This window comes from Raphanus sativus, chromosome 9 (assembly GCF_000801105.2).
Source record: "Raphanus sativus cultivar WK10039 chromosome 9, ASM80110v3, whole genome shotgun sequence".
NCBI lineage: Eukaryota > Viridiplantae > Streptophyta > Magnoliopsida > Brassicales > Brassicaceae > Raphanus > Raphanus sativus.
Genome location: NC_079519.1, coordinates 27,603,167 through 27,629,141, shown reverse-complemented (window position 1 = coordinate 27,629,141; position 25,975 = coordinate 27,603,167). Strand labels below are relative to the sequence as shown.

Sequence of the window (25,975 nt, the reverse complement as noted above, 5' to 3'; positions counted from 1 at the left end):
AGAGTGGAAGAAACTTGTTTGGACCCCCCCCCCCCCCCCGAGCTTCGCCAATACTAAAGCTCTTCCTCTGGAAAATCCTTGACAACGCACTACCAATAGGAGAGAACCTCCAGCGCAGAGGTATGAGGACAAATACTGTTTGCTGCCGTTTTGAAGCAGTGAGATGACAACACACATGTTCTTCCATTGGCTAGCATCCCGGGAGGTGTGGGAGAGAATACCATGAAGTTCTAATATCGAATCTTCCAGCTGTACGTCCTTTGTTGAAGAACTCTCCTACTTATCCCGAACAATCAACCTTCCTCCCATCGGCATCACGATCAATATCTTCCCCTGGGTGTGTTGGGCTATTTGGGTAAGCCGGAATCGTCTTCTGTTTGTGAACAGGGGCTCGGCACCTTCTGATATCATCTGTAAAGCACTACATACGGCACATGAATGGTAACGGGTTCAACCAATTGCTACCTCTCCACGGGCCACTGATGCGACGAGGCCTCCGATCCTAGATTCTCTCACCAGGCTATCCTCCGATCTGATTCTCTATAACACAGATGGGGCCTGGAAAGCCGATTCCCTGCACGCTGGGATGGGATGGGTCTTCTTCGATGCTTCCTCCAACGAAATCAGTAGGGGAGGGAGATCTCAATCTTTCGTCTCCTCGGCTACATGGCGGAGGCGATCGCGATCCGCGATGCTCTCTTCCATGCCTCCTCTATGGGCTTCACCTCAATCTGGCTTCGATCAGATGCTCAAGTGCTAGTTAAAGCGATCACTCTGAAACAGGGACCGACAGAACTCTACGGCGTCTTGTCGGACATCGATTCTCTCTCTTCATCCTTTCTTATGTGTCGTTTTAGTTTCCTTTTTAGATCCCAAAACGGGCTTGTTGACTCTATTGCGAAAACCCATCTATCATGTACTGGGCTTAGCCCATTTTAAGATTTTAAATCAATGAATTCTTTAGTTACTCAAAGAAAAACATATCTGATCTATGTAAATAATAGTAATCTAAAAATATTTGAAATACACATTCCGCGCTTAACCTATCATTTTAAAATCTGTAGAAATTAGAATCTACATATTACTATAAATTTAAAACCTGTGGAAATCGGAATCTACATATTATTAGAAATCTAAAACCAGTAGAACTCGATTTTAAACATGTTTACTATATTCTACATATAGTAAATATAAACTCTACGGATAAATATAATCAGATAAAAAATATGAGAATAAAATATTTGGAAATATTCAGTTTCTATATATTAAAAAGTCGATTTTTCACAAAAAAAAATTATTTTAATTAAAATTACAACGTTTAGGTTTTTTTATTTGGGGATTTTTAATGTTTTTTTATATTCATTATTTTAATTAAAAATTATATTTCAATATTTAACAATTTTTTTGTTAATTGTAATTTTGAGTTTATAATTGAAATTAAGGGTAGTATTACATTAGGTTAGTTATTTTCAATTTTTGGGCCAAAAACAATTTTCCCAAAAATAATTTCACTGCTAACTTATCAGCCACTTTGTTTGCACTTCTGTTGGACCATTGGAATCTGATTTCCTGAAATTTGCTCGACCTAAGTTTTGATGTCTCTTGTCCAGTTGTAGTATCCAAAATGCATCTTCTTATTATTCAATATATCAATTGCCTTTTTCGCAGTCACTCTCCATAATGAATTGATGATGCCACAAACTCCAGCTATGTTGCAAAGCCATAAGAATGGCTTGTATTTCACTCTCTAAAGCCTCTTGTACTCTTCTTCCTCTTGCTTGCGTTGAACCATGATAAGTACCATTCTCATCTCGAAACACTTAACCTGCAGTACCAGAAGCGTGTGTGTGATGAAATTGTCCATCTGTTTCAAATTTTATCCATATTTTACTGTAAAATAGCGTGGAGAATGGAATAACGAAGAAGAAAAAAGGTGATTATTCTATATACGAAATAATGAGTTTTTTGTTCATTATTCTATTTTTCATTTTATTTTGCAGTAAAATATGGAGTGAAGTTGAAAATGCTCTGATCATTATATTGCATCTAAGCTGTATGTTTTTCTTTACTTCACGATCTCACGCCGCTTCCACACCTTTTGTTCTTTCTTTACCCTGAATTTTTGATGACATCCATTTTTAATTTAGTTATGGTTAGCCACAATGTATGGGCTTTTAATTTATTGATAGTTTTAAAATGTCATATGTTATAATATTCGAATAGCAATATAATCTTATTTATTGTTATTCAAAAGTCAAATCTCAATACTATAAGCAACGAACGATCTTGCACTTGTGTGCTGGCAAAAGAACCTGGTAATTTAATAATACACTAGATTTTGACCCGCGCTTTGAAAGCGCGGGAGTTGGTTTCCGATGAATATATATCATATCGATAATTGGTTTTATAATATAGTAAAATCTATCATGTTTATATGCGTAATAATATTTCGAACAATACTTTGGAGTGATATGTTATGTAACATAATTGTGAAAAATAAAATTGACAATAATATCACTCCAGTTTAGTATGTATTAATATATTTTTATTCGTTAATCAAACAAATATATTATATATTAACATTTATAAAAGTTATTGGTTATATAATATCCTAAATTGGTCTTTTAAAATTCAATTTAAAATTAATTTAAAAAAAACTCACATTAATTTTCTTCAGCGTTTACGTACTTTAAAATATAGCAAAAAATAAACCAAGTATTTAATGGATACCATGAAATAACTACATACATGCAAATATTATATTTTTATTCCAAAATATAGATGGTATACTTCTAATGATTCACAAATAATTAAAATGATTAACACTAATATTTCCAATTGTTTGAATCATCATGTCTATGTTAATTAAATGGGCCAAAGTATCTATCATATTTAAAGTTGCAAAACGAAAATAAGATGGGCCAAATAAATTCTCAAAAATAATGATAATAGCCCAGATTAAAAATATAATCAGGGGACATTAACCTAAAATTTACATATTTCTCAATATGTTTCTACCGACAGCATCCTGTTTTTTTTTTACATTCAGACAGCGTTTCAAAAAAAAAAAAACAGACAACGATGGACCTAAAGGCGGATTAACCGATTCGTCTCTGCTTCGTTTCCAGGTGAAATAGTCAAAATCTTATCGCTGATTTGCGCTTCTCTTATATCGATTTGAATCTGTTTCTTAAAAGTAATTTTTTTTGTTTTTTTTAATTAGCTCGCGCTTTCAAATTCCGATAGCTGTAATTTTATGGAATCGATATAAGAGAAGCCGATCCGCAACACTGGAACTCAGATCTTGGTTTACCAATACGTTTTAGAACATATAAGATGATGGAGAGAGGTCCAACAGAAGAAGTGCCTTTAATTTAAATGGGTAATTACAATCAAACATATTTCATACTCTTTCCAATGAAGAAGAAAGCTAAAACAGCTCCATTAGTTATACATTTGTGATATCAGTTTAATATATAAAATGGAAACAGATAGTTTCTGATTTTAGTTTTTGTCTGTGTTCAGGATATACGAAGTTCTGTTATCCAGGAAGTGTAATACAACAAAATCGACATAAGATAAGTTTATCTGCTAAACAAAATAAGTTTGCTTCCTTCGACTAATTTGAAGTTTTATTTGTTCGCGAATCACAGGAAACCTCCAATTTTTAATTTTGTACGGCAAACTGAAACACCTAAAGATCATTGGATACATGGGTAATACATTATGTCTTAAACATATATTTTCATTTTACATTAGAATCAGTAATATATTTCGATAAATCGTTTGTTTCTTTCACTGGTTATTGACTTGCTTATTGTTTAAACATATATGTGAGGTTTGTCAACGGGAGTATTGAAAAAGTTCAAGGAATACAACTGAGATTTGCGGACAAAGGTCGCAGAATAAACAAAGGAGATTTGTGGACAAAAACCTGTTGAGATGAGGCATGCAAATAAGATAGCTTAGTACTTAAACAGGTAATAAAAAACTCAATTCGTAGTATCAATACTATAATAGAACAGATTAAAAATTTTAGAATAGCTTGACATGATCGTCATATTTGCTTTAGTTTATGATACATGTTATTTTCATTACGAACTCTTACTAAAGTTAAAAATAATTCCTGAGCGATAATCACACACTTAAATGTAGTGAACAACAATTTTGAAAATTGAATAAAAAAACAAACATAGTATGAAATTAAATCAAACTCAGAGATTTTCAAAAATCTCTTTGAAAACAACATTTTTTGTTTGTTTTTGAGGATTTCCATCCTCATCAACAATCAAAATCTTCAAACCTTTCTTGGATGTAACCCTAGAGATAGCAACATAGAGTTGTCCATGAGAAAACACTGGGCGTGGTAGAAATATTCCAACATGTGAGAGAGATTGACCCTGACTTTTATTAATTGTGATAGCAAATGCCACAGAAATTGGAAGCTGCCTTCTCTTCATTTTGAATGGTAACTTTGTATCCGATGGAGTAATTGACAGCCTAGGAATTAGAACAACATCCCCAACTTTCTTTCCTGTAATTACTCGCGCCTTGACACAGAAGTCAGACATATCTATAATCTGCAATCTAGTTCCATTCATCAAACCTCCAACATGATCGATATTCCTCAGCAACATGATAGGGCATCCAATTTTCAACCTAAGATTGTGGTTAGGTAAACCTGATGCCTTGATACTGTTAAGAAAATCTGGTGTGAGAGCTTGATCATTGACAGATCGCTGATCAGATGGGTCTATGCTGTCAGAGCTTAAATATGTTCTCTCCTCACCTGAAAGTTTATTAAAAAAATATATATTTGTCTTAAAGTCCCATTAAGTAATAAACACGATAATATTTTTTTTGTGAAGATGAACATGTACTTACCTTCTAGTTTATCCAACATATGCTGATTTATGTTGTTAACGTCCTCGTTTGTCGGGCATAGAATTGCTCTCTCTTGAAAAAAAATAGGATCTTTCTGCTCCTGTAGAGCTGTTGCATCTCCGTACACTTCTTTGCTGATTGATTCTATAGGATCGTTTGCATCCATAATCAGAAACTCATCTGGAATAGTGATTAGTGCATCACCATCATTGGGCTCACCAGCAACTCCATCCCCAACATCCAATATCCATTGGGAAAATGCTTCAAGGTCTTTCAACTCTTCTGCAGTCATATTGGTAGACAACAATCTCATATTCTTGGTTAGTTTGAGAACTTTACAGTGTTTCCAGAGATAGGAAAAATTTAGAGAATTCAGCACTATTTCAGTTCTTGATCCACCATTAATAACCGGAAGAACTTGCCTGAAATCACCACCCAATACAACTACTTTCCCAGCAAATGGCTTTTTTTCTTTACATCTCATAATGTCAGCTAAGCTTCTGTCCAATGACTCGAAACAATGTTTACTCATCATCGGTGCTTCATCCCATATAATCAGTGAGGCTTCTTTAACCAAATTACCAGGATCAGACCCTGGTGGCAAATTACACAGAGAATACTCATCAGGATTGATTGGTATACCGAATCTAGAATGTGCAGTCCTCCCCCCTTGTAACAGAAGCGATGCAATACCACTTGAGGCAACATTCAACACAATCTCACCCCTGGATCTAATAGCAGCAGATAGTAATCTCCACAAAAAAGTTTTTCCGGTTCCACCAAATCCATAAACAAAAAATATTCCACCTTTTTTTTCAATGACTGCTTCCATAATCTCTTCGTAAATCTTCCTCTGCTCATCCGTCATCTTTAGGATGTCCCTATCGTGTTCAACCCTTAGTTCATCACGGTTGTAGCTCAGCTCATCAAGAATCAAAACATTCTGATAATCAGTAACATCACGAAAGGGCTGTGGCATCTGTTTCCAATTTGACAATGAAGTACCATTGCTTTTCAGTATTTTTTCAATCTCCAATAGGGCACCTTCTTTTTTTTCGGCATCGCTAAGACATAATCCTGAACCAATAGATGACATCAGTTTAATTTTATATTATTTGATGTATAGAAATACTTTTGAAAAACACGCTCAGCAAATATGAAAGACATGATAAATTACATACCTGGTCGATTAAAATGTTTCCGCTGCCTATATTGTATGTCTTCTGAAAGGAACTCCCATGTATTTTCCCAAACTTTCTCTGGCATAGATAAAGTCATGGACATGAGCATGATAGCAAATGCATGTCGGAGACAGGATGCAGTGCTCGTATAGCTTGACCTAACAATATCATCAATGTACTCTTGATCATCTTCTAATAGCCCACGAGCAAAACAGCATTCTTTGAAGGTAGGGTAGATCACATTTTTAAATGTCCTTATGTCTTCAAAGGATGTTGGTCCACGCACAATATTCAGCAACACACGTAGATAATATGCTTCCTCAATCTTCTTAGGTGCATAATTAATTCTCCCAATGCTGAAACCTCTCTTTCTTTCTTGCAGTTTTCTCTCTTTTTTGTTCCAAATAAACTTTGTTGGAATTTCAGCTAAAGTTAACTTTCTAGCAACTGCACTTATCTTGTTCAACTCAAACCAGGCCAGAAGATAGGTATCCTGAATCAGCACCCTACTTGTAACTTCCTCGTATGTGTCGTCATCCTTAAAGACAATAATCTGCTTTCCTGGTAAATGAAACTGAATTTTCTCAACGGGCACTGATCTATAATGAATAGGAAACTTTAGAGTTCTCCACGAAGATTCACATGAAGAGACGTATCTGAAAAATAAATAAAATGTTATGTAAAAGTAGATAAAAAGATAGCGTGTTATTGAGTGACAAAATTGAATAAACATATACAATAAAAAGTACCTGCCATCAAAGAAGTTTTTGATTTCATTTTTCTTTTCTGGTGCTTCCTTATTGGGCCCATCAGCCTCAGTAGATCCTCCTTCTTTTGGTGCTTCAACCGTAACAGTCATTCGATCTTGTCCCTTGTTGATATACTTGAATAAGTATTTTATAGAGCCAGATTGATTGCACCACTCTACATTAATATGAGCCCTGTACATAAGAGACAGAGTTCTGTTATATGGTATAACGTATCTGTTGTCACACTTGAAACCTTTCTTCTCAACAAAATGGTTATTATCCCGTCGCCTGTAGACTGGGAACCCCTCTTTATTAACAGTAGTTCTTTCTGTAAACGTCTTTGGAAATAGTTTTGAACACTTCCCATTTTCCATACACGGTGATTTCATATTGACAACACCACAAGGACCATGAATCATCATGTCTTTAACAACTTCATATAGCTCTGGATCCTCAGATTTGTCAGGAATTTCTGCTGAAATTATCTGGTCAATATGGTCGGTAGTAGTAATTTTAGAACTGGGGTGCATGAATAACAATATGTGAGCATGCGGCAAGCCACGTTTCTGAAACTCAACAGTATACATTGCTGCATAAAAAATACAAATTAATCCAATTAAGTAGTTTAAAAAAATCCAATTAAGTAATACAATAATTCGAATATATTATAATTTATTTTTTTAAAAAAAAACTTACATGCCACCGTTTTTCCAAGTATCTCATTGTCGGTTAGAGATATCATAAGAGAGTCCAACTTCATCTTGAATACTCGAGAAATTATTTCTGGTCTATCATCTGTATTCAAATCCCGCTGTGCCAGATACCTTGTGATTTCCGGCCATTTCGGATTGCAAGTAAAGGTGATGAACAGAGAAGGGAAACCGAAGTGTTTGCAAATGGCCATTGCATCTAGATAGTTATTCTTCATGTATCTTGGCGAACCAGTGAAAGAAGCAGGCAAGTAGAATCGAGCACCTTGATCATTCATATCAACTTTCCCTTCGTTTTGTGCCTGTTTAATCGAGTCATAGGTGTCAGACCTCAAACATTTTTGGTTCAGCTTCAAATAACATAGCCGATTTGTCTCAATAGTGGTGAATGCATCAACCAAAAACTGTTGAAATAATCTCCTTGAGTGCAAAAGAGTCTGACACTCGCCATCCCTCTCAAATAAACGATAGGCAAACCACTGTCTCATACTTATATCCTTTCGCTTTAGTTTTTCTGTTTGAGGAGAATCCCTTTTTTGTATTCCGAGTCTGAATCCATCTTCTCCATAGGTAAATATAAGAGGGTACTGAAGTGCAAGATAAGAAGGATGTATCTCACTAATTCTTTTCAACCATCCCGTTTGCTTCTCTTCTAAAACAATGTCACGCCTGTCCATCTCTAAATTGAAGTCCCCAGGAATGAGAGCAGCAACTTCTGACGCAGTTGGAGTATCATAAGTCCGTCCATCTTTCTCACGATTACTCACAATCCTCATATGAAACTTTTCACTGGGTTCCATGGTCAATCTTTCACGTGCCTGTCGAAACTGATGCACATAGGGATTAACATCGTCAAGAACTTTGATAATATCCTCAATAATCTTTTTTCGCAAGTCAGACTTTTTTCTTTTATCCGCTTCCGAGTTATACTTGCTGAAAAAAGTAAACATCATTGTATCATTATACACGTAAGGATCAGATAAATATTATCAAATAGCTGGAGGTTATTGTATATACCTCATAACCGAGTCTCTATTATCAACCTCGGAATCAATGTCGACGATGTATAGCTGAGAAAACTTAGCCAGATCTCCCAAATTTGGTTTCATACTGCCCATCAAATGGTAGTTTTCGCCATGCAATGTAAAAGTTTTTGGACCATGACCATTAGGAATCGAGCGATCCACTTTGCCACCGAGAGAAGTAAATGAAAACAGCATGTTTAATGCTCTTAGGTTTTTCTGGTAGTATCGACTTTTCTCATCTTTCCCATAGAGCAACTGTTTAATAACTAATGGACTCTCTCTCAACAAAGGCAGCTTGACTTGTCCTTGTCCACAACATAGTGAGAAAATAGGTTTCTTCTTTGTGTTTGTCTTCCGGTCTAGACGTTCACCATACCACATTTTGGCCTTACAGTATTCACATTTGAAAGTTGGATTTCCCTCATCGAGATATGCTGTTTCAAACACAGGAACGTTTGAGCGTTGGGTATACAATGATATGAAGAAAAAAATAATCATAAAAATAATTGATTTGTATGTGTAAATTACCAATAGTTTGTAGGGTTGCAGTTAATGTGGATCTAATTTTACTTGACCTTCTTTTGGCATCACGGGTTTTTAGTATTGTAACAACACGCTGAAAGTCAAACTCCTCAAATCCTACGTCCTTGAATAGATATTCTGAATGAGATGAGAGATCAGAATATGCACCACTATCTTCACTGCTTAGATCATATTCCTGATTATAATGTACTTCTGCTACATCTGCATTGTTTTCCAGTTAGATTTACAAAGCTATAAAATTATAAAATTTGATCGTTAGTATTTCGATATACAAAAAAATATACCTTCATTGGAATTTAGATCATCTGTTCCAAATAATCTCTTAGGCTCAACATAGATACATCGAAAACTGGACCTTTGTTCATTTCTTTTGAGAGTTGAACGCTGGATGTCTTGTAGACATTTTTCTGAATCCAAAAAAGCAACATTATAAAAATATGTAACAGAATAAATATTTTTATAGTATTGATTTATGCGTGAAATAAATAAAGAATAATTATTTTCTCTTACTTCTGCAGTAGCCCATACTGGTGGAAGCAACATATGGAGTTTGTGAAAGTTTGCCAAAAGTGGAAGAAGATATAGGTGGCGTAAGAACCCCTGGTGAGACAACTCTACCACTTTGAGGTTTCTTGGTGAGATCCTTCGATATCCTGCCAAAAATTAACTTTAAAGGTATGGACTGATTGGTTGGTGTTGTCTTGAAATCTGAGTAAGGAGACTTATCAATATCCTTGGTGTGATATTTAGTCCTTAGATTGTCTAAATGTCTCTTCTGTGGTGGCAAGAAATTGGCATTGCTAGTTTGAATCGGTACTTGAGCTGAAAAGTTAGTTACACATGTTAATTTACTTTAAGAAGTATTAAGGGTTTAGTTATGATCAAATATTTCTGAATTCTGATAATCGAACAAATGCTAATTAGTGAGTCTACTGCACCTTGTCTACTGCTGCTTGTTTGGTTTACTGGTGTTTGCCTAATTAAACTCTTAAGCCTCCTAAGTCCTATAACTGAAAAGGAAACATCCGAAGTTAGTATATGTTTAATAATCAATTAGTACATAACAGAAACTCATATAAACTCACAACCTTCATCTCTTCTTCTTCTGTTCTGAATAGTTGGATGAATATCTACTCTTGGTTCATTGTCTGCAATTACGCCAAACTGAACTTAAGACACTGTCACAATAATTTTCTAAAACAGAACATGGTTTCTAAATATGTGTAATCTTCCTCAACTCCATACAGGTACATAATTATTATGCGAGATGTATAACTACAACGATAATAAACTATATAATTACCATTCACTCGAGGTATGTTTGTGACATCTTCAAACACCACCCTTTCTCTCCTATTAGTTTTTCTATTCCTATTCAGTAAATTGTCGTTCTCATCTCTATCTGGTCCACGTTTTCTTGTATTCATTTGTTGACTCGAGGATAAGATCCTTGTGTCGTCTTTCTTTTGATTATCAATGGACGATTGACCTGAAACAATAAAAGTCACACAAAACCGATCCATTATACTATGTATCCATTGATTATCTGCAAGTAGACCAAAACTGAACTTATAAACATGGAAAAAATTGCAGGTACACATTTAGTATGCGAGATATATAGCGAGAAAGCCAATATGAGTACAATTACCATTCAGTCGAGGTATGTTTGTGACATCTTCCAACACCAATCCTGATATCCTAATATCTTTGTGACTCCTATTCAGCAAATTATCGTTCTCATCATTAGTTGTTCTACGTTTTCTTGTATGAAATGGTTGATCAGATGATAGGATCCCTGTGTGGTCTTTCTCCGGATTATCCATGAATGATTGATCTGAAAAAATTCACGTTCTGGAAAACCCTTATTTAGAGTATATTATAAAGTATATTTTCTTCGATTTTGTTAACATATGTTAAGATTTTGTTTGTTTATTTTATTAAATATTAGACGCTTTATAAAACCAAAATAAACTTTTCAAAAAATCCATATATGGCCGCGCAAAAAGATTTACACAATCAATATATCAAAAAGATCTACAAAATAATTGTAGTGATTTTTGTTTATATATTGTTTGAAATGGAATGGTAGTACTAAAATGATATTTTGTTTATTTTACTTCTCCATTTTAACCTTAGTATTGCCGGTTATCATTTATATAAACAGAGGGCTCTGTTTTAATATTTGGTCTTAATTTATATATGTTAATCAATTATGATATTTCAAACTGAAAATATAGTAACAGAGGTAACAAAAAAATCCATAATTATTAGGAAATAAATCCAAAGAATATTGTTTAAAAAGCAGCTACCATGACAAATTAAAACCTCCTAAAACAAATGCGTTAGCAAACGCTTATTAAAAAAAATGAAGAAAACTAATAGATAGGTAGAACTAATATAGAGCATATTTAGTTCTTCTTTCGGCCTAGTTCCTCAGTGCTCATCTTCTCAATCTTGATACTTTTGACAGGACGGGACTTTGAAGTAGAGGTGTTATCCTGAATGTCAACAATGTCATCCACTGATCGCTTAGGAGTTGTCATCCGGCTAGAACTCTCATCACTGTAAGTCAACAGAGACACCTAGAATGTCGAAAAATATAAGTATACACAACCCAAATCATATTTCATGAGTATGTCGATAGAACTTAACAATTAGATTTCTATAAATTAACCATTGATATTCCATATAAAATACCTCTGAAGCTGAATTCACTGCAGTTTCCTTTCCAGTAATTGTATCAGATTGAGAATCAACCATGAGTGTGTTGTATACTGACCATACTTTAAGGACTTTAAAAGACTCAGTTCCTTTTTCGGTTGTAACACCAAACTTGTAGGTCTTCCCAACAATATCAGTAACGCAATCAGGCAACAACTCAGGATCTTCAACCTAGTAAAAATAACGAAAAAATTTAGACTGAAAGACTTACACTAAACATATCGAATGCCTTAATTTTTCAAATTACCTCATTCAAAGAACCGTTCAAAATTTTTTCAGCTTGTACTCCTATAACTGGCCATGCAATCCAATCAAGAAGTATAAATTTTGCTTCAGCTGAATCATCTTTAACAATCAGATGGAGCTTAAACCTAATATGAAAATCAGACAAAATATGAAATTAGATATATAAATACAATAATAAATGATCATTGGTTAATAACAGTAGGCTAAATTACCTTGGTGTAACATTAAGGACATTCTTATTGCATTTCTCACACCAAAACAAAGGCTGGGTAATGATGTCAGCGTCTATATCATCCTCAAGTCTTTTATAAGTCCTGGTTTGACACAAATCACATCCAAAATAATACCATGCATAGTTGGTATCTATAGCATTGATGGTAGCAACAACTTTGCACTTATCAACCTGTTAAAAATATATTTAGTCACATAATATTAATATAAAGTTTTACATAAAAATAACAGATTTAGATAAAGTAATATGTCCACCTGTTTGCAACTCAGTAGCTCAGATAAGGATTTATCTTCATAAGCTTTCCAACTTGATTGTATCTGGCCAGTTCCAGTGCTGATTTGCGCAACAATCTCTTTGCCCTCTTCACTTGTGTCAACAATACTCATAGAATTATCATTAAATTTGAACCTACATCTCGTATGAATATAAATAATAGTTAGTCTATAAATAAAGAATCTTCTTACTATAGCATATAAACAATCGACATCAAAAAGTAATTAAATTCATACACTTCTTTTAGTTGCTCTGCTTCCTTTATGTTAGGATTGAACATCAGTTGTGAACAATCAAAACCATTTGTGATTTGTAGATTACCTAAAAAGAGAAGTTATAGTCATTAATAGTTATAAGGTGAACAATGTAACAATATTAAATATACCTCTAAAGGCCCCTATTTTTGCAAAGCGAATGAGACACACAACAACTCCAAACTCTGCCTCATCTCTGTGAGATTCCATAGCTTCAGCAAACTTTCCCCACAAACAACATGGTATGCGTTCATCACTTCAAAAAAAATATCAAACGTAAATATTGATCTCATAAATGTGTACTTAAACGTAAATAGTCAACCTGATATCTCTTAGTTGGAATTCTATTTTTTTTTTCTCCTTCCCACCACATTGGAGAGTTTGAATCTCTCCAACTTCAATAGCTTGTCCAAGAATATCTAGTAAAAAAAGTTAAACATATTAATTTATATAAGATCTATTCAATAGGATCGAAATCTATATAATTTAAAATTACCAATTAATATATCATTATCCATCGTTCCACTCATAACAGAATCAAATGTGGCCAAAGAAAGATAAATGTCATCGTTTTTGAACTGGGAGGGTTTAATAACCGTCTGATTGATGAAAGTGATCTTGTACATGTGCTGCGTTGGTCTGTAATGTTTGCCTGCTGCACTCACTTGAAAGTTGTAAAGTGTTTTCCATTCACCAACTTTGCATTGTTCTCCCAATGATTTCAGATAGTTTTTCTTACATGTTGCATGAATCTTGCACCCCTGAGATAATTATAAAAATATGATTAGTATGTATCCAGTTGTTTTCGATGTATTAGAGATAATCAAAAACTTAATACCTTCTTGTCTGAAAAGACAATCTCCAAACTCTCACCAAAGTTGGTATTGGATGGTTTCCAGGTGTGGAGAACTTTGGCTTCAATAAACCAAGAAGTCTTCCATGGACGAATCTCATCAAGGTAGACCAGCTTTTGCTTTGAATTCATGTTTGAATAATTGCTATTAATCGCAGAGTGATGCATCTGATTGCACGGTTTGACATGCTATATATATACTAATAGGTCAGGTATATTTTTACGCAGAGAATATCCATTAATTTAGTAAAATCATTTAGTTTTAATCACGTTGAATTCTGTTTAGAGAATATATGCAGTTATTTGCGGTGTTCCGATTTGTTTGTTTTTATACTTTGGTTGAAGATAACCAATCTAAACGAATATTATTTGTTATATCCGCAGAATATTCTTATTATATTTTGGTATTGACTCATAAACTTGATTATATAATTCGGAACTAATCTTTATTTGAATTTATTATACATATATATACGTATACTAACAGTTTCTTAAAAAACTGTTCGAATGTAATATCTATACTGTTTAGAAAATATATATTTTCAGATACTCCACGTATAAACTACTGTTGTGTGTTTTATATATGATAAATTCATCTATGTAATTTAAAGGTATAAATTCATCTATTATCTCTACATGAAACTGCAATAACAGTATACCGATGTTGTTCTCTTTTACAGTTTTGATATGGCGGAAATATATTTATATATATGAGGAAAAAAGAGAGATGCCTGATGATTGACAATACACAGGAAACATAAGGTATGAAACGACATTCAATCTTTAGTATTAGAAATAGATTAGGAATGGAACTGATTATGGTTAGTTAGGTGATGTGAATATGCACGGTTTATTGGTGTTTGCTGAATTAGATTTTATTTCATAAGCATAATAGTATTAATAACATATTTTGAATAAATCAATCTTTATTTAAAATTAAAAAATCCTGATAAAACATGAAGCTATAAAAGTAATGCTAAAAACCAAATAAAAAAACAACCAAATACCATAAGAAAAAGAAAAAACACCTAAACAAATAAAACAGATTGCGATTAAAATCAACCACTTTTACTCTCTTCAACCTCGCAAATGTGAATTGTGCACTGCTTCTTCTTTGAATTGATTGACTCCTTATGGAGATACTTAGCTTTTTTCCATATAGCATCACTCAGAGTCCAAACTTTCATGGCATTAAAAACTCCATCTTCAGAATTTTTTTCTTTTCCATCAAATGAAATACCAAATCCATAACTTTTACCAACAATTTCCACTAACTGAGGTGGTAACATGTTTTGATTTTCAACCTGGAAAAAGTAGAAAATAACATATTAACATATAGTAAACAATACTTTGCAAAGTATAATAAGTAAAGGATTATAATTAATATATCACCTCATCCAATAAAACATTCACCAATTTTGAAGCAGAAGTTTTCAGAATGTATTTTGCAAGTGAGTCTGCCAGTGTGAATTTAGACTCGCCTGTCTGATCCTGCACAAGCAGATCTAAGTTGTACCTGAATATAAAAGTAAATATAATAAAGATATATTAGAATAAATTTTCGCAAAAAAATAATTTTTATGCTAATTTATATGGAAAATAATTCACCTCGCTGAGACCTTTGTAACATTTCGGTGGCAAAACTCACACCACCAGCTTTGACCACCGTTATCATCAAATGATATCATGTTTTTGAAAACCTTATTGTGGCATACCACACAAGCAACAAAATACCATCCACTGACAGTATCAATAGCATAAACAGCACAAATCACTCTGCAATTTTCACCCTGTAAAAAACAATAAATTAGTATAAAATAATGATCATTTTAGCTCATCTTTAATAAAGATACTTGCGATCTATATAGTGTTTCTGTATATGCGTATATACTTTTATTTTGGTTTCACTAATAGAACTAAACCTTATCAAAGTGTTTCATCTCCTGGATAGTTAAGAATGGATATTGGGACCATCTCTTTTGCTTTTCCTGGTTCAGGATCTCGTCATTAGGAATTTGACAGATACCAAGAGAGTTATCAACATCATTAAACCTAAAAGAAAAAAACACAAAATCAGACATTGTAATACATAAGAATAATAAGTATTAATAGTGAGAGGCAATTTACTTTTGTTTAAGTAATTGTGCTTCCTTGATATATGGGTTTATGAACACCAATGAAGAATCAAATGCATTTAATAAGTACAACTCTCCTGATACACAAACATTAAATGATTTAGGATTATAACAGAATGATAACCTTCAATATCACACAAAAGTAAAGGTGAAAATATTATACAATACTCCGATACCTTTGTAGATGCCTGTTCTAGCGAATCTTATCAGGCAAATATCTCCAATGGTTGGTTGTTTGACATTTTGGGACAAAATCTCAGCATATTTTCCAGTAAGGCAGCATTTAAGTCGCTGATCACTGATAGAACATATAAACAAAACAAATTAAAAAACAACAATAACATGTTTAATTCATGCGTAAATAAAACATACCTAATATCTCTTAGTGTAAACTCCACTTTCTTAATTTCTGTTCGAGAAACCTGAGCAATTTGAAGACCACCAAAGTCCAAGACTTCACCAATCACATCTGTTATGCAAATAATGTCATTTATATCAAACTCTTAATATATATACACTAATGAAAACATAACATAAAGAAAAAGAGATTACCAATAAGAACAGATGTGTCACGCGGTCCATTGATAATGTTGGTAAAATCCTGGAGCTCGAGAAACATGTTGTGGCAAATGATATCACAATCCGTTATTTTAGTTTGCTGCAGGAAAACCATTTTGTAAACATGTTTCGTGTGTCGGTAAAGACCAGTTGCTGAAACTAACTGGAAGTTAGTAATAACTTTCCATTCTCCAACAACACACTGTCCCTCGAATAGATGCAGTAAAGTTTGATTGCAAATGGCCTTGATTTTGTGACCCTAATAAATGGAAAGATTAATGGTTAAATTACATATATTAAGCATAAAATTAAATGGTAAATATTGATGCTTCATACCCTTTCGTCTGCTAAAACCATCTCAAGAGTCGCACCAGTTTGGTGATTGAACGATGTCCACTTATGAATTACTTTCACTCTAACACTCCATGCAGATTTGAAAGGCTTAACATCAGATAAATGACTGAGTTTGATCATGGAATCCATAAGAATGTATAGCGATAGAAAGACTGAGGATTTAGTATGTATTTAACTTGCGTTTTGATCGTCTTATATATACTGGTAATCAGTTATAAACAAAAAAAAAATAAAGTAGGTGATAATTAAGAATATTCCACGGATCTACACATTATTGTTACAACAGTATATTTTTATTGTTGTTCGATGTGTTAAGTTGTTAAATGTAGATAGGATAGAATAATGTAGCTGTGATTTGAAAATGGATTTGGAACGGTACGAAAGATTTGTTGATTGCGTTTGTTGCTTTAAATTTATCATCAGTGTATTTTTAAAAATAAGAAGGCACAATGATTTGAATATAGTCTCTTGTTTATTTGGATTTGTATTTAGGGTGAAACAATGAAGAAAACAATGCTGAAGAAAACAATGAAGAAAACTTTAGTTCACAAATTGTATTAACTATATAAGACGTTTTTTTAAAGGTGTACGAATGTTTATATTGCTGATATGAACTGATAAACTGAATATAAAAGATCAAATGTTTTGGTTCATGTATTGTTTAATGAATAGAAGATAAAGATTTATATTAAATAGAACCGATAGGAATTGTAACAACAGAATCTTTTTTTCCGAATAAAACATCCGATTTGTTCAGTAAAATAAAGCATTAAATAAAAACATAGCTTTAAAATAACTGAATGGCACAAAATGGTAAATATGGTGGAAACAGAAGGTGACCTCAAAAAAAGGCCTTCTGTTTTAATAGTATTGATAAACGATTTAGAGGTCGTTCTCTGTCTTTCATCTGTGTCACTAAAAATATATAAGCATCTCCAATCCATTGATATTCTAACTCTGTATACTACTATAATATAGTAAAACTAACTCAAACTTCTATTTCTTTCTCTAATATTGAAATTGTTTTCCCCTTCTATATTTAAAAATACCATTCCACTTTATAGAGGTATAATATTTACAAAATTGTCTCTTAGCATATTTTTATTTACATAATTTCTAAAGAATTCTCTACTTTAGATAGTATTAAAAATTTATGAAAATCATATCAAGGTTGAAACAAATGGGATTTTCAACTTTTATCAAATAAAACTAGGTGATAACCCGCGCCCTGCGCGGAGTGAGTAAATTTAAAAAGATTATTATTATGAATTAATAGATATTATAAAGATATATTGCATTGATAAAATGATACATATTTTAAAATTAAAATTTAGATAAAACTGCGCATTTCACTAACAAATCAATCATGGTTTCTTTTTTTAAGTTGTTTGTATTTTAGTTTAATTGTCCTATAAGTAATGGAAGACAAACAATAAGAACCATAAGAATGATCAAAAACTAATATAAAATCAATTACGAAGTAAAGATAAAACAAAACATAAGCAATCAATTAATAAAATCTTTCAGAATAAAAATTCTCAAACAAAATAAATTAAAATCGATAAAAACATCTGCAGTGAATAGTGACTTCAGAACTTTCCATTTGCAATCCTATTAGGATCATAAAAAGTGACAAAGCAGCGAAAGTAAACACATTATTTAAGTGAATCTGTGAAATAAACGCATTACCTCATTCCGAAAGCATCGATTCCTAGAATCATTGGGATCAAAGACAATTTTGGAAAAACCATTAATGTTAATAACATTCTTCAATCGACTTTTCTAGAATATAAAATAATATTACCAAAAGTAACAGATAATATCATCTACAAAATATATATACGTTCCTAAAAAATTACAATATATTACCTGCTCTTCAATAAATTTTCCAAAACTGTAAAACACAAAATACAATGTCTCCATCTGTAGAATTCCATAAATCATGGAATACATGAACAAGTGTGTTATTCTAAAAGCAACACACTTAATGACGACATTACTGTAATATAAAAAAATATTTCAGACCATACGCGGAGTGAATGATTAAAAGAGATTATTACTTTTAACCCAAACATATTATAAAAAAAAGTTTTAGTCATAAATATTAAATATAATGATAGCTGTCGAGATTATGTAGGTATATATATTGTAAGCTTATTTGTTTTTTTTTTTTTTGAAAAAAAAATCTTATGTGATTGTTAGATGTAGATGAAGTACAATTTATGGAAAATAAAGTAAAATAAGAGTATGCAAAAACTTAGATAAATTTATTATGAATTTAAGATAGAATAAATTATTACTTTTAACATAAATATATTATAAAGCAAAAAGTTTTAGTCACAAATATTAGATATAATGATATATATAGCTGTCAAAATTGTGTAGGTACATATATTGTAAGCTTTTTTTTTTTGAAAAAAAGCTTGTGTTATTGGTTAAGTGTAAATGAAGTATAATTTATGGAAAAAATAAAATAAGAGTATGCGAAGACTTATATAGATTTACTATGAATTTAAGATAAAACAATACATAGGCAATAAAATTACTGTTTTCATAATAATAATAATAATAATATTAAAAGAAACGTAGGTAATAGAAAAAGTAAAATACGAAAGAAACAAACTATAAGGAAACAAAAAAAATGATAAACTACAAATGATGTGAAAAAATTCTTCAGAACTCCTACTTTGTAATCCTATAGAGAGAAATAAAAAAGAATCAGATTACGAAACTAAACACACTTATTTACCAAATTCACAAAACGAAATGATCTATTTCTTTCCGAAAACATAGATTTTTGGAATATTATTGGGTTCAAAAATGATTTTAGAAAACCCATCAATGTTAGTCAAGTTCTACAATCGATCTTATCATGATAAAAAAAACAATGTCAGCAAGACAACATATTTATATACATACAAAACCGGTTTATGGTTAATGTGATATCTTAGCAAATCACCAACATTTTTAAAAAATATTATGTAATTAAGAATAAATTATTTTCTCTCAATGCATATCACTTGAATGAAATTCATTCAACGCCGATACATTTGGTAACATAATCTAATTTCCTTTTTACTATCACCAAAATTAAACGGAATTTAGTTGGCTGTTTTGAAAAAAATAGAATCATAAAGATATAATTTCATTTAAAATTGATACCGAGATTATTGCTATGTCTTCAAGTAATTATTCTAAAATCACGTATTGTTATTTTAGGAAACTAAGATTGTGATTATTTTTAGTAAATGTTAATCAAGTTCTTCAATCGACTTTATCATGATAAAAAACAATGTCAGCAAGACAACATATTTATATAAATTAAAAAATTGGTTTAGGGTTAATGTGATATCTTAGTAAATCACCATTATTTTTTAAAATATTATGTAATTAATAATAAATTATTTGTTCTCCAATTCATATCACTTGAATGCTTTTTGTGTTGTAAACATATTGCAAATATTAGTTATACAAAAAAAATCCACTCATAAAGATTTAATTTCATTTAAAATTGATACCAAAATTATTTCTATGCCTTCAAGTAATCATTCTAAAATCACGTTTTTTTTATTTTAGGAAACTAAGATTGAGATTATTTTTAGTAAATCATACAATCATGACTCAATCAATAATCATTTTTGACTCCTAAAATAAATTTATGCATTTATCAACGTACGAAAAAATAAAATAAAAATTGCATTAAGAACTATAGTATTTGACATATAAAAATTACAGTTTTGACACAACAAAATCGACATACAAAGGGGATCATCAAATAGGAAGAAGAAAGCAACTATAGTATTTGCATTAAGAACTCGAATTTAAAATATCAATCATTGCCATCAATCGATTTTGTTGTATAAATTGATATTTCATCTTTGTATGTATAAATTGAATGTTAAATGCACAGTTAAATATAGAATGTACATGGGATTTGGCACTAATTGACCCTGAGATTGATTTTAAAAAGATCATAATCTCGGAAACTAACCGATTTATAACAGAAGATCGAGAAATCAGAGGAACAATACCATTAATATATTCCATTAATTTTCTGAAACTTAAATATCATTAATTGTCATTAATTCGACCGTGGGGCATCTAGGAAGATTAAGGTTTATAATTTTCTGTTTTTGAACAAATTATTATGTCAATTTAATTATAGGTTAAAATATACCAATGGCACAATATGTAATAACTCTAAAAGGCTAAGGTTTGTTTTAAAATAAGAGTGAGAGTGATTGTGAGGCTGCCACATAGGAAATGGCACTCATGTAAATCACACATCAAGTGAAGGTTATTTATTTTAAGTGTTCCTAAAATAATATATAGGGGATGTATTATTTGCAAAATAGAAAAACTATATCAAAAATATTTCTTTTAAAGAAAAAATAGAAAAATATATTAGAGATAATCGTATCTCTATTATAGAATTCCATTATTTTCGAAGAAGACCTAGTGGAATACATAGAAGATGATCTAATAATCACATGAATACCATGTCAAAGAGGTATAACATGAACTCATGAAGGAAGAAATGAATACCATTTTTTTTTATAAAAAAAGAAAGAAACGAATACCATTACTTGGATCCCAATCCTATGCTTTCTTTATATTTCCGTTTACAACTGTATGTAACTTTTTTTTTGGCAGCGTATGTAACTTTTTCCAATCGGAATATATGTTATATTCCTTAATTTTGAGTACTTGGTCAAAACTTTATCATCTCGTTATGACTAGTCGATAACAGTGTCTCATTATTTCAAGTATTGAGGATTGGTCAGCTACCCCGTGTCTTTCAAATCTTTTTCCCCAATATAAGTTTATATCATTCAGAACGCATTTTTTTTTTTAAAAAGGGTGCTTGCTTCTACATATTCAACGAAACTATCCATCATCCATATTATATAACGCACAAACCTATATACACAGACAGAGAAACACGCAGATAAATAATTACTAATGACGACTGATCGGTTCATTGTTGAGGTTGAGAAGGGAAAAGAAGGCGTCGATGGAGGAAGTCCGTCGGTCGGTTCGGTTTACCGGAGTATCTACGCCAAAGACGGTTTTCCTGAACCGGCCGATGATCTCCTCAGTTGCTGGGATATTTTCCGGTTAGATATCTTTATTCTCTAGCTAGCTCGTGGGACAAACTATCTATCAAAGTCCCACCTGTTTGGCTTCACTGATATATTCATTTTTCCTGACTTTCTTGGTTGTTACATTATTTCATCTTAATGTTATACTATAAGTTTGAAGTTTTTCTGGTGAAATTTGTGTGGGTATAAAAATCAATTTCTGAGTTCTTGGTGATGGTATTTTTTTCCTGTGTTTGTTTTCTTTTTCTGTGAACAGTTCCTTGTGTGCCTCTGTTCATTGATATTAATAACAACAAAGAATACTTTTTTCTGAAGCTGTTGCCTTGTGCCTCTGGTATTTACAACAACACAAAAAAACTATACGAATGCTCGTTGTTAATTTATGTTTTGGTTTCAGCTTATCTGCAGAGAAATCTCCAGATAATCCCATGCTTGGCCGTAGAGAAATTGCTGATGGAAAAGTAAGAAATCAGCATTTAATTATCCAACTTTTAATCAGAATAATTATTTCAAACAACTCGTGTTCTGTTCTAACAGGCTGGTAAATATGTATGGCAAACTTACAAAGAAGTATATGATATAGTGATCAAGCTTGGAAACTCTATCCGGACTATTGGAGTTGGAAAAGTAATTCCACAACATTTTTGACTTTCAGTTAAAAAAAAAACATTTTTGACTTATGTAACTTATATACAAGTAAATGCATCTACCTAGAGTTTCTCAATTATCTTAACTTTATTGCTTTTATGGTCCGCAGGGAGAGAAATGTGGTATTTATGGCGCCAACAGCCCTGAATGGATTATAAGCATGGAGGTAATACGAGAGTAACATATCATATTGATTGAGCTTTAATATATAGTTGTGGTTACCAGAAACTATGTTTATGAATGCCCTTTTACAAAAAAAAAACTATGTTTATGAACAGTAATAAATCTAGTTTCTTGGAAATGTTTTACGAATGTCGCCACTTAAACCCAATGTTTTATTATATATACGATTTTAGGCTTGCAACGCTCATGGACTCTACTGTGTACCTCTGTATGACACTCTTGGTACGTACATAAATTTGTTGGATCTTTTCCCATTACAAGCAATGTCATGTGAATGTAAAAAACTTTTGGATCACTTAAGCTGAAACTTTGTTCATGTGTTAGGTGCTGGAGCAATAGAATTCATCATTTGTCATGCTGAGGTTTCGCTTGCTTTTTCTGAGGAGAAAAAGATTTCTGAGGTAACTTGTTATTGTTCAATGATTTGATTAGGTTATAAGATCATGCAAGTTCTTCATTAGCTAAATAAAACATTTTTGTCTTTGTGGGTTCCTCTTTTCGATGTTCCAGTTATTGAAGACAGCTCCAAATTCAACTACATATTTGAAGAGTAAGTTCTTCTTGTGTTTTGACTATGTGATGAAAAGTCCAATGAATGAAAAAAGCCTAATTTTTTTTTTGGAACAGATATTGTGAGCTTTGGGGAGGTTTCAAATGTGCAGAGAGTAGAAGCTGAGAGGCACGGGTTATCGATATACTCATGGGACCAATTTTTGAAGCTAGTAAGAGAATCCACATATATATATGTCATTTTATAATTCTACCTTTATATAAACAATATTTGGGTTTGTGAAATGTTTTATGTTACTTGCAGGGTGAAGGTAAACATTTTGAGTTACCGGAGAAAAAAAGAAGCGATATTTGCACCATAATGTATACAAGTGGCACAACTGGTGATCCTAAAGGAGTCTTGCTCACAAATGAGAGCATTATTTATCTACTTGAAGGTGTTAAAAAGTTGCTTAAAACTATCAATGAAGAGGTAACTTACTGTTATATAAAATAAAATAAAAAACTTACCTTTGTATATATCATCCTATTCTTCAATATATATATATAATGGTTTATTATAATAAATTCTTTGTTTTTTTTTGTAAACTTATAATAAATTCTTTGTTTCATGCGAAAATGTTACAGTTAACCAGTAAAGATGTTTACCTCTCATATCTACCTCTGGCTCATATCTTCGATCGCGTGATTGAGGAATTGTTTATATATGAAGCAGCCTCCATAGGATTTTGGAGAGGGGTAAATTATAGAATTGTTTCTTTTGATTACAGAATCTGTTTCATAATGGACTTATTTATATATCCATAATCTGTTTTCTTCAGGATGTTAAGATTTTAGTTGAAGACATTGCTGCTTTGAAACCGACTATTTTCTGCGCTGTTCCTCGTGTGCTAGAGAGGATATACAACGGTAAATACTTTGCTAGGCTAGTTTTACAAAAACTTGAGAAACATTGTTCTTAACAGTTCTTCTCTGTTTATGTTAATTCTCAGGTCTTCAGCAGAAACTTTCTGATGGTGGTTTCTTAAAGAAGACCTTATTTAACTTCGCCTTCAACCAGTAAGTATTATCATTTTCAGATACAATGTTTTATGATATTAATCTCTGTTTTTGAAACCCTTTGATGTTTTTTTTTCAGCAAACATAGTAACATGGTGAAAGGAAAGCCTCATGAACAAGCAGCTCCACTCTTTGACAAAATTGTATTTAAAAAGGTTGAATTAAAATGATATGTATTCTCTTGATCTTGAACTTTTTGATTGTTAGAATAAAACCAAATCTTGAACATTTAAATTCTTTCAGGTAAAAGAAGGTTTAGGAGGAAGAGTGCGTCTAATACTCTCAGGAGCAGCTCCTCTTGCAGCTCACATCGAATCTTTCCTTCGAGTTGTCGCATGTGCTCATGTTCTTCAAGGATACGGTATGAACAAGAATGTTAAAAAACAAATCCAAATCTTAGTCTTAATATAATGAAATATTATGCAGGTCTAACGGAGAGTTGTGGTGGGACATTTGTGTCGATACCAAATGAGCTTCAAATGCTTGGAACGGTTGGTCCACCGGTTCCAAACGTTGACATAAGGCTCGAGTCAGTTCCAGAGATGGGTTACGACGCTCTTGCTAGCAAGCCACGTGGAGAGATTTGCATAAGAGGAAAGACTTTGTTCTCTGGATATTACAAACGTGAGGATCTCACTCAAGAAGTCTTCATTGATGGATGGCTTCACACTGGTGATGTCGGTGAGTGGCAACCTGATGGAGCCATGAAAATCATCGACAGAAAGAAGAACATCTTTAAACTCTCACAAGGAGAATACGTTGCGGTTGAGAACTTGGAGAACATTTACAGCCACGTAGCCGCCATTGAATCGGTAATAGTCCATCCGGTTAATGTTTTTTGTAATTGGTTTTTGTAGAAACTGATCTGTTAATATATTTTTGCAGATATGGGTATATGGAAACAGCTATGAGTCTTACTTAGTGGCGGTGGTATGTCCAAGCAAGATACAGATCGAACATTGGGCTAAAGAACACAACGTTTCAGGAGACTTTGAGACTATCTGTCAAAACCAAAAGACCAAAGAGTTTATCCTTGGAGAGTTCAATAGAGTAGCCAAAGACAAAAAGGTTTGTAATTTATTCATGAGTCTTCTTAATTCTTGTTTGTTTTCTTATAACAATCTTTTAACTATGAATGTGGGGTTTTTTTAATCAAAATTATTTACAGCTGAAGGGATTTGAGCTGATAAAAGGTGTTCACTTGGACACAGTTCCATTCGACATGGAAAGAGATCTCATCACACCTTCTTACAAGAAGAAAAGGCCTCAGCTTCTCAAGTACTATCAGGTAAATCTTTCATTTTCATTTTTCACATAAACAACACATTCAGGCTACATAATGAAACTTTACAGATATCTCTCTAAGCTTGATGATGATGTTTCCGGCATTGATGGATTGAATTGTCTTAACCTCTGTTCTTGTTTACGCAGAAAGAGATTGATGAAATGTATAACAAGGCAAACAAGTGAAGCTTTTATACTACTATGGAGCCAGTGTGAAAAGGAATTTGTTGGGCAAGTCTCCGGTTATATATTTCTATTTGTTATATGTCTTGTGTTGTGTTACAAACTTATGCTTGTATCCTAAGAACAAAAAATATAACATAAGGCTGTTTTGTGCTTGTAAACAAAGATGTATCTTTATATAATTATGTGCATTTGTATTTTATGTTGTGATAAAATTCTCTGTCTTTTTTAGTAGATTTACTTATTAGTAAAATAGATTAATTATATTTATATCTAACTACTACATTT

At 32.3% G+C, this 25,975-nt stretch overlaps 4 protein-coding genes across 7 annotated transcripts; 1 reads left to right on the top strand and 3 right to left on the bottom strand.

The window, feature by feature from the left end:
* Nucleotides 1–2,972: 2,972 nt before the first annotated feature.
* LOC108827671 (long chain acyl-CoA synthetase 3) lies at nt 2,973–25,923 on the top strand. Of its 4 annotated transcripts, none has more exons than XM_056993421.1 (27): nt 2,973–3,128; nt 3,224–3,382; nt 3,526–3,980; nt 9,611–9,767; nt 10,340–10,407; nt 10,686–10,752; nt 11,563–11,656; nt 13,718–13,776; nt 14,352–14,433; nt 21,717–21,835; nt 22,218–22,281; nt 22,358–22,447; nt 22,578–22,634; nt 22,825–22,873; nt 22,976–23,052; nt 23,162–23,201; nt 23,279–23,373; nt 23,466–23,633; nt 23,789–23,899; nt 23,983–24,070; nt 24,154–24,220; nt 24,300–24,375; nt 24,464–24,581; nt 24,647–25,032; nt 25,106–25,288; nt 25,389–25,508; nt 25,652–25,923. In XM_056993421.1, the coding sequence occupies exons 11-27, from the start codon at nt 22,249–22,251 to the stop codon at nt 25,688–25,690; spliced, it is 1,797 nt and encodes a 598-aa protein (XP_056849401.1). In that variant the 5' UTR covers nt 2,973–3,128; nt 3,224–3,382; nt 3,526–3,980; nt 9,611–9,767; nt 10,340–10,407; nt 10,686–10,752; nt 11,563–11,656; nt 13,718–13,776; nt 14,352–14,433; nt 21,717–21,835; nt 22,218–22,248; the 3' UTR covers nt 25,691–25,923. The 4 variants fall into 4 exon arrangements, with proteins under 4 accessions (XP_056849401.1, XP_056849402.1, XP_056849403.1 ...); XM_056993422.1 differs by having other exon boundaries at nt 21,708–21,835; XM_056993423.1 differs by lacking the exon at nt 21,717–21,835.
* On the bottom strand, nt 3,987–9,584 carry LOC108825177 (uncharacterized). Its single transcript, XM_056993424.1, is given in 5 exon segments — nt 3,987–4,246; nt 4,248–4,789; nt 4,885–5,961; nt 6,066–7,403; nt 7,511–9,584. Coding segments are annotated over 5 exon segments (4,113 nt in total). The 5' UTR covers nt 8,478–9,584; the 3' UTR covers nt 3,987–4,057.
* On the bottom strand, nt 11,501–13,803 carry LOC108825178 (replication protein A 70 kDa DNA-binding subunit E-like). The gene is made up of 10 exons (XM_018598507.1): nt 13,657–13,803; nt 13,315–13,579; nt 13,141–13,237; nt 12,950–13,074; nt 12,801–12,885; nt 12,546–12,699; nt 12,272–12,462; nt 12,061–12,184; nt 11,790–11,984; nt 11,501–11,674 (listed from the first exon to the last, which is right to left on the bottom strand). Exons 1-10 carry the CDS (start codon nt 13,801–13,803, stop codon nt 11,501–11,503), a joined length of 1,557 nt encoding a protein of 518 aa, XP_018454009.1.
* On the bottom strand, nt 14,730–16,847 carry LOC108825179 (replication protein A 70 kDa DNA-binding subunit B-like). The gene is made up of 9 exons (XM_018598508.2): nt 16,701–16,847; nt 16,359–16,623; nt 16,179–16,275; nt 15,983–16,104; nt 15,799–15,883; nt 15,594–15,723; nt 15,280–15,461; nt 15,064–15,187; nt 14,730–14,975 (listed from the first exon to the last, which is right to left on the bottom strand). The coding sequence occupies exons 1-9, from the start codon at nt 16,845–16,847 to the stop codon at nt 14,730–14,732; spliced, it is 1,398 nt and encodes a 465-aa protein (XP_018454010.2).
* Nucleotides 25,924–25,975: the final 52 nt, after the last annotated feature.

Coding starts and splice junctions, on each gene's coding strand:
- LOC108825178 (XM_018598507.1), bottom strand. CDS start 13,803: ATGAATTCAAAGCAAAAGCTGGTCTACCTTGATGAGATTCGTCCATGG. Junction 13,238..13,314: donor GGATAATGATATATTAATTG/GTAATTTTAAAT, acceptor TTTTTTTACTAG/ATATTCTTGGACAAGCTATT. Junction 13,075..13,140: donor TTCCAACTAAGAGATATCAG/GTTGACTATTTA, acceptor TTTTTTTTGAAG/TGATGAACGCATACCATGTT.
- LOC108825179 (XM_018598508.2), bottom strand. CDS start 16,847: ATGGATTCCATGATCAAACTCAGTCATTTATCTGATGTTAAGCCTTTC. Junction 16,624..16,700: donor TGGTTTTAGCAGACGAAAGG/GTATGAAGCATC, acceptor TCCATTTATTAG/GGTCACAAAATCAAGGCCAT. Junction 15,884..15,982: donor TAGAACAGGCATCTACAAAG/GTATCGGAGTAT, acceptor TTTGTGTATCAG/GAGAGTTGTACTTATTAAAT.
- LOC108827671 (XM_018601123.2), top strand. CDS start 21,681: ATGACGACTGATCGGTTCATTGTTGAGGTTGAGAAGGGAAAAGAAGGC. Junction 22,448..22,577: donor GGACTATTGGAGTTGGAAAA/GTAATTCCACAA, acceptor TATGGTCCGCAG/GGAGAGAAATGTGGTATTTA. Junction 23,202..23,278: donor TTCAACTACATATTTGAAGA/GTAAGTTCTTCT, acceptor TTTTTGGAACAG/ATATTGTGAGCTTTGGGGAG.